Source organism: Propithecus coquereli, unplaced genomic scaffold (assembly GCF_000956105.1).
Source record: "Propithecus coquereli isolate 6110/MARCELLA unplaced genomic scaffold, Pcoq_1.0 Scaffold232, whole genome shotgun sequence".
NCBI lineage: Eukaryota > Metazoa > Chordata > Mammalia > Primates > Indriidae > Propithecus > Propithecus coquereli.
The window spans coordinates 3,464,365-3,472,039 of NW_012147864.1; the positions used below are offsets into that span (position 1 = coordinate 3,464,365).

Here is a 7,675-nt window from a genome sequence, read left to right on the forward strand (position 1 = left end):
ACCCACCCATCAAAGCCCCAGCTCCAGTGGCAGATACCGCCTATGGAATGCCAACTGTGTGCCCAGCCTGCTGTGCTTGGCAGCCTCAGCCCTGCCCCTGGGGCATCTCCTGACCTCACTTCTCTGCTGTTTCACCCCTTCCCCACCTCCCCGATTCCCCAGTGGCCCTCAGCCCCCAGTTCAAAGCCCTTTCTCATACACTGCCCCATTCTCCAACTGCTCTGATCTCTACAAGCTTTCAACCTCTGACAGTCAGTCCTCCAGATCTTTGTACCTTTTGTTCTACCAGGAACACCATTCGCTTTTGGACTGGTGAACTCCTACCCACCCATTAAAGCCCCAGCTCCAACGACCCCTCTCCTCTGAGGAGCCTGCCCTGGTTCCCTTGTCCATCCCCAGCTATCAGAGTTCCTGGGAGGGGGCTAGACTGGGACGCACCTGTAAGAGGCAGACAGGGGCTCTCATTCGTGCCCCAAAGGGACTCCAGGGCCCACCCCTCAATTCCCCCTCTCCCACCATCGTGCCGAAGGATACACGGAGACCCAGAAAGTGTGACAGAGCCGCCTGGCAGCTCCCAGCAGGGAGAGGGCAGGGATGCTGTGTCTCGGCAGTCCGGAGCCCCTGCCGCTCCCTGCCTCAGTTTCCCGTTGTTTCAGAGAGTTCCAGGAGCCCCTCCCAGCCGCTGGGGATGGGGGTCCGGGGGCGACCGAGGGGGATCAGGAAGTGTGCGACCGCAGGAATTCGGCGCTTCCAGGCCTTATAAGGACATTAGCGCTCCGGGCCAATCGGCGGCGGGGGGCGGGGCTCCCCAGCCAGGCCCGCGGTCCCCGCCCGCGTCCGCCCCGTCCCGGCCCGCGCGCCCCGCCGCTCCCGCCAGCCATGAGCTCCACGCAGTTCAACAAGGGGCCCTCGTACGGGCTTTCGGCCGAGGTCAAGAACCGGGTGAGTGGGGGGCGCGCCCCGGGGCCCCGCGGTCGCGGCCGTCGCGCGTTCGGTGCAGGCGACAAGGGTGGGCGCCCCGCTGGGCTCCCCCACGACGAGCGCGCAGTGCGTTCACACCTGGGACAAGGGTGACCTCTCCCTGGCTTCTGGGTGGTCTGGGGGGCGCTCCCTGGGGCTCCCCAAGTCTAGGGAGCAGTGAGCACTGACATCTGAGGGGAGTGACCCACCCATCTCCCCAGCATCTAGGGGCAGCTGTGCCTAACCTTCCCCAGCCCTGCCCCCAGACTCCCCCCGCCCAGGCCGGGGCCCCTTGAAGGCTTCAAGGCCGAAGAATGCCTTGGGGGGCCTGGGGGACCCCGCAGCCCCTGCTCGTCTCCTGGCCACACTTCTTTTTTGGCCACTTAAGATTCAGGAGGGGAAGGGGGGCCCCCGGTGGTTTTTTGAGAAGGGTGTGGGCCCCCCCACGGGAATTTCCCCGCCTCTCTTACACCTGAGGGGGGCTCCACTTAGGCAGCTAATTCCCTTCTGCATTCTCCTCCTCCCTAGCTGATAAATTTAAAGGGACACCAAGGGGGTTCCCTGAAGGTGGCCCTAAAAATGGGTTTTGTAACCTGGAAGCATGAAATGGGACCAGGAGGAGACACTTTAAGAAACCACTTATGATTCTGGCTCAGAGAGGGGCAGACACTTCTGAAGGGTCACACAGCAGAGGCCGGGGCATCCTGGGGAGAGGAGGTCCATGGCCTGACACGCTAGGGCCCTTCCAGCTGGAGAGGGTGTCATCCTGCCCATCCCCCCCCCACACCCACCAGGCACCTGGGAATGTGGCCTCACCACCGGCTCCTGCCCGGATGCCTGCCCGGGCACACCAAGGGCACGGGCACCAGCCCTGCCAGCCCCTGCTAGGCACCTGCCCCTGGTGGGCCCACAGATGGGGTGGGGGAGAATTTCTGCCTCGCCCCTGTGAGTTCCTGGGAGCCAGCCCATCTGACAAGCCCTGTGGAAAAAGGGGAACCCGCGGCTTGGGGAAGCCAGGGTCCCCCAGTGAGCCCAGAGGCTCTGGACTCCCCGCTAAATGTGCTGCCCCACTCTGGATGTTGGCCCCACCTATAACTGCACAGAGGCACTTTAGGGGTCCTGCTATGCGTGTGTGGCTCAGAGATGGTGTTGCAGCTGCCCAGAACTGCACAGCCTGCAAGTGGCAGAGCCGAGACTAGAACCTGGACCAGTGGGATCCAGTGCCTGTGGCCCCTGGCTCCCCTGGGCAGTCTGGGCACCCCCACACCTGGAGCAGCGGAAGTGGGAGAGGGCAGGGCTCCACGAGGGTGGGGCAGCTTCCGGAGACGAGATGGGTGGGTGGGCAGGCAGGCTGCCACCTGCCCTGGCGGGGCTGAGGTGAGAGGCCCGAGGGACAGCCCGGCGGGCTCCCTGTGGCCGGGCCTCAGTTCTCCCGTCTGGCCAGCTTGCCAGGGCCGCTAAAGGGTCACACCCCAATCGGAAACCGGCTTCCTGTGGCTTCTACCCACGCCCTCACCTGTGTTACCAACTGCCTAAGACAAGGGAGACCCGGAGACCTCCCTCCTCCTCCCCTCCATGCCTCAGTTTACCCCTGGCTGGACGGCACTGGGGCGGGCTCATGTCCAGCGTGCCTTTCTGAGATTCCAAGGCCCTGTGATCCCCGCTGGGGGTCAGGACCCGCTGGGAGCAGCTGGTCCCGATTTAGCAGGGGAGGCAGCCGCGCATTCCTGGCGGTTTGTGGTGTGCAGGAATGTGCTGAGGGCCGGCTGCGCAGCATTGTGGGGGGGAAGCTGCCGGGGCTGCTGGCCTCTCCGCCCCAGGAGCCGGTAGGGACAGGGCCCAGCTGGGCACGGCAGGGCTCTCGGCATGCCTTTCTCATTCCTCAGGATGGACAAAGCCACCGTCTGGGCAGGGCTGCCCCTCCCCCCAGAGGCCGTGGGAACTAGGGACAGGAGAGCAGGCGCCTTTGTCTCCTCTATGCTGCGGGGTTCCCAGGCGGGAGCCAGGAAGTGAGGGCGCAGCTCCGGAGACCCTAACCCACGGGAGATGGGGAAACTGAGGGTGGCAGACATGCAGGGAGGTGGGCGCAGAGCTGGGGGCAGGGTCGGGTCTGCTCCCCCTGCTGCCCCCCTGGGGAAAGGCACCCTTTCTCATGGCACAGAGGCGGGCAGGGGGCTCTTCAGCAGAAACGCCCAGAGCTGCAGTCTGGTGGTGGATGGGGAGCAAGGGGGGATCCAGGAGCTGACCCAGGCTGACTCCATCTCCCCGCATCTCTCCTGGGTCTCCCTGGGCCCAGCCATTCCCACTTTCCTGGCCTTCGATGCTCTGAGACGCTACAGTGGGGAACAGGCAGGTGTGTGCTCCTGGGCAGTGGTGGGCACTGATCTCACGGAGGACCTTGAGCATTTTCATACAGCTACCCGGTGACCACAGAGACGGCACCGAGCAGGATGTAGGGGACTTGGACCTTAAGCAGGGAGATACATCATGTAACAGAGGCGGAAGGCTAGAAGAAAAAGTCAGGTCAGAGAGACAGGGATATGAGGAGGCCCATCATAGCCAGGGTGGTCAGGGAAGTCCTCCCCAAGGAGGTGACCTTCGATCTGTGGCTGGACTAAAGGGAGGGACAGAGCCAGGCAAACATCTGAGGCCACAGTGACAGTGCAGTATGTGCAAAGGCCCTGAGGCAGGAACTAGCCTGGCAGGTTTGAGACACAGAAAGGTTTGGCAATTCCTCAGTAAGTTAGACACAGAATTTCCACATGGCCCAGCAATTCCTCTGCTAGGTACACACCCAGGAGAATTGAAAGCAGGTGTTCCAACAAAACTTGCACACCCATGTTCACCCACAGCAATATTCACAACAGTTAGAAGGTGGAAACAACCTAAGTGTCCATCAAGGATTGGTGGATAAACACAACATGGTCCATTCATGCAATGTATACGGTGGAATACTACTCAGCCATGAAAAGAGATGAGGCTCTGACACAGGCTACAATGTGGGTGGCCCTTGAGGACATCGTGCTCAGTGAGAGATGCCAGACACAGAAGGACACAAAGTGTGAGACTCCATTTGTATGAAATGTCCAGATCCACAGAGACAGGACATGGATTCATGGTCACCAGGAGCTGTGGACAGGATGGGATGTCCCTGCTGGTGGGAAAGGGGAGGGTGGGCTTGGATGGGGTGGGGACCTCCAGGCTCCTCTGTGACTTCTTGCCTTGGAGTCATTGGCCCCACCCCATTAGGAGCCTCGGGGGCTTTCTCTGGGTGTCCCCTCACCCTAGCTCAGCCCTGTGCCCTTTGCCTCACCAGCTCCTGTCCAAATATGACCCTCAGAAGGAGGCCGAACTCCGCAGCTGGATTGAGGGTCTCACTGGCCTCTCTATCGGCCCTGACTTCCAGAAGGGTCTGAAGGATGGGATTATCTTATGCACGTGAGTACACATACAGACACGTGCTTTATCACCCCGACTGGTTGCGCTCTACACACTGTTGGAAGCACCACTTTTCACTTGCAGAGTCTTGGATCTTTCTTTTTCTTGTCTTACTGCTTTGTCAAGGATCTCTAACAGGGAGCATCTTTACCTTACGCCCTCCCTTTTGTGGGAGAATAAAGTTTCCAGAGGCCTTTCCTTGTTGCGTCCTATTCAACTATCCTTCAAACATTCCGCGGTTTTGCCCATTAAACATTTTAATGGAAACTCCCAGGTTCGCTCCCCAAAATCAGTGGTTCCGGGTTATACTCCCAACACCGGCTGTTGTCGGAGTTTGGCAGCTTTGCTTGTTTGATGGGTGAAAATTGCTTTAGAAGAGGGAAGGCTGAGGCTCAGGGAGAGGTTTGCAGGAAGGCGTGAGCGTGGCTGAGATTAGGACCCTGGTCTTTGGGGTTCCTCTGTGCTAACGGAGGTTCCTGTTCCCTCCCCCACAGACTCATGAACAAACTGCAGCCAGGCTCAGTCCCCAAGATCAACCGCTCCATGCAGAATTGGCACCAGGTGAGGGACTGGTGGGGTAGAGTTAGGACCCCACCTGGCAGATGGGTAGACTGAGGTCCACTCACCGTCCCTCTCCTGCCCCCTCCCAGCTAGAAAACCTCTCCAACTTCATCAAGGCCATGGTCAGCTACGGCATGAACCCTGTGGACCTGTTCGAGGCCAATGACCTGTTTGAGAGTGGGAACATGACGCAGGTGCAGGTGTCTCTTCTGGCCCTGGCGGGGAAGGTGAGGCCCAGAGACGGGCAGCAACCTGCCCAGAGTCACACAGCAGGCAAGATGGCTGCAGATGTGTCCACGTTCTTCGTGGGTTGGAACAGTGAATCAGACAGAAGGAAAAGGGACTGGGTTGGAGTGTCACAGGAACAGGGAGGAGGTTTTTATGTTGGGGAATTGTGTTCCAAATGGGGTTTTCAGAAACCCCCCCTGTGGCTGCCATGTTGGGAGTGCAGGCCAGGGGGGCGCTGGGGGCCGGTGTCCAGGTGAGAGAAGGACCAGGGTGGCCAGGGGGCTGGATAGAAGGAGGTGGTGGAAGAGGAGAGGGGGACAGGGGAGGACACCCCCAGAATACTTGTTCTGAGCCTCAGAAGGTTGCATCTGCTGTTGCCTAAGGTGGGGGTGGCCGGGAGCTCTGTCATGGGTGCACAGAGTCCCCTGGCCTGGACTTGGGGTCCCCGGCTGCCCATCTCTGATCCTCCTGCTTTCTCCCCCTGCCAGGCCAAGACCAAGGGGCTGCAGAGCGGCGTGGACATCGGCGTCAAGTACTCGGAGAAGCAGGAGCGGAACTTCGATGACGCCACCATGAAGGCGGGCCAGTGCATCATCGGGCTGCAGGTGCGAGTGGACACTGGGGCCCCCAGCGGGGAGGGCAGGGGGTTCCCGTGTTACCCACCCCCTGGAGCCCTGAGACCCCCTCAAGTCTGGGGGAGGGGCTGAAGGCCAGTGGGGGCCGGGGCCTGACCTCTCCTGCCCGCCTCCCTGCAGATGGGCACCAACAAATGTGCCAGCCAGTCGGGCATGACGGCGTACGGCACGCGGCGGCATCTCTATGACCCCAAGAACCATATCCTGCCACCCATGGACCACTCAACCATCAGCCTGCAGATGGGCACAAACAAATGTGCCAGCCAGGTGGGCTTGCCCTGTCCCTCCAGCCCATCCCCGCCTGTCCTCAGCCTGTCTGCAAGAGCACCTCCTGCTGAAAACCCCACTCTGGGTTTCCCTCCTCCCTCTCTGTCTCTGCAGCCTCAGCTCTCGTTTCACCTTGCTGTGTGTCCCTGGGGAAGTCACTGCCTCACCCTGGGCCCCAGTTTCCCTCAAGGATTGCCCAAAGGTCCACCCAATTCTGATGTTTTTAGATCCTGCGATTCCCAGGTTTTCTACCATGTGGAACGTATCAGTGTGAATGTTCTGGAGACCTCAGACCCCCAGGAGGCCTCAGCCGCCACCAGGAGGAGCTTCCTGGCTGGCAGGGAGAGAGCTGGAACCAGACATTCCTGGTTCCAGGTGGTCAGGGCTGAAACAGGGGAGAGGGTCCCTGGTAATGAAGGTTCACGCTCAGCATAGAATCAGAAAGGAGGGGTGTCCAAGCAAAGGTTGGGGGGACCTCTGGAGTTACACACCGAGTGCAAAGGCGAGGCAGAGGGAAATGGTGTGGGAATTCAGGAAGGGTCCCCTGTTCTGTCCAGCCTGACCACACTCTCTCCTCCCTCTCCAGGTGGGCATGACAGCTCCTGGGACCCGGCGGCACATCTATGACACCAAGCTAGGGACCGACAAGTGTGACAACTCCTCCATGTCCCTACAGATGGGTTACACACAGGGTGCCAACCAGAGCGGCCAGGTCTTTGGCCTGGGCCGGCAGATATATGATCCCAAGTACTGCCCACAAGGCCCGGCGGCCGATGGGGCCCCACCAGGTGCTGGCGACTGCTCAGGCCCTGGGGAGGCCCCGGAGTATCCCCCCTACTACCAGGAGGAGGCCGGCTACTGAGGCGCCCGTGCATGCTGTCTCCCCACATCATCATCCTATCTGGGTTTTTGGGTTTTTCTGTGTTTTTGCCTTTTTTTTCTTTTTTAACATGTTCAGTGCTGCCAACCGAGGGTCTCTGGGCAACTGGGTGGGATCAGGCGGCAGATCCCACCTGCCTTGCAGGACTGAGCCACCAGGCTGAGGGTGAAGGGGCCCCATCCAGATGCCTGTGGGGTGGGGGTAGGGGTGGTCCCTGCTGCGGGACAGGCAGGCAGTGAGCTGAGCCAGGCTGAGGTGGGCTGAACTGAGCCGTGTGGGGCAGGAGAGACCTGCACAGGGAGGGGAACTGGCCCCCAAATGGTTTCCGGTTTCAACTCCTTCTCTTCCCTTTTGTCTACCAATCAGTTTGTGGTTTCTGTACCCACAGAAGTTTCAGGAAGTTTTAACGAAAGAAAAATATTTTTTTCCCCAAGGGAATGGGGCGGGGATGGTGGAGGCGTGCTGGGAAGTGGGTCCCCTGGGAGGCAGCCAGGCCACAGGCCTAAATTATTTTGGGATCCTGAGCAACTGGATTTCCTTAGGACCCTCAGGCCAACGACCCTGAGCTGGCCTAGAGATCCCGTGGGGAAACTGAGGCCCATGCACGACAATGGAGTTCTGAGTGGTTAAGGCAAAGCCAGACCCCCCACCAACTCCTGCTCCCACCCCCTGTGGAGACTAATTAGGGTTTTTTTGTTTGTTTTGT

At 60.2% G+C, this 7,675-nt stretch overlaps 1 protein-coding gene across 1 annotated transcript; it reads left to right on the forward strand.

Moving 5' to 3' along the window:
• Nucleotides 1–812: 812 nt before the first annotated feature.
• CNN2 (calponin 2) lies at nt 813–7,675 on the forward strand. The gene is made up of 7 exons (XM_012645410.1): nt 813–942; nt 4,277–4,398; nt 4,893–4,959; nt 5,049–5,186; nt 5,676–5,792; nt 5,943–6,089; nt 6,676–7,675. Exons 1-7 carry the CDS (start codon nt 880–882, stop codon nt 6,949–6,951), a joined length of 930 nt encoding a protein of 309 aa, XP_012500864.1. The 5' UTR covers nt 813–879; the 3' UTR covers nt 6,952–7,675.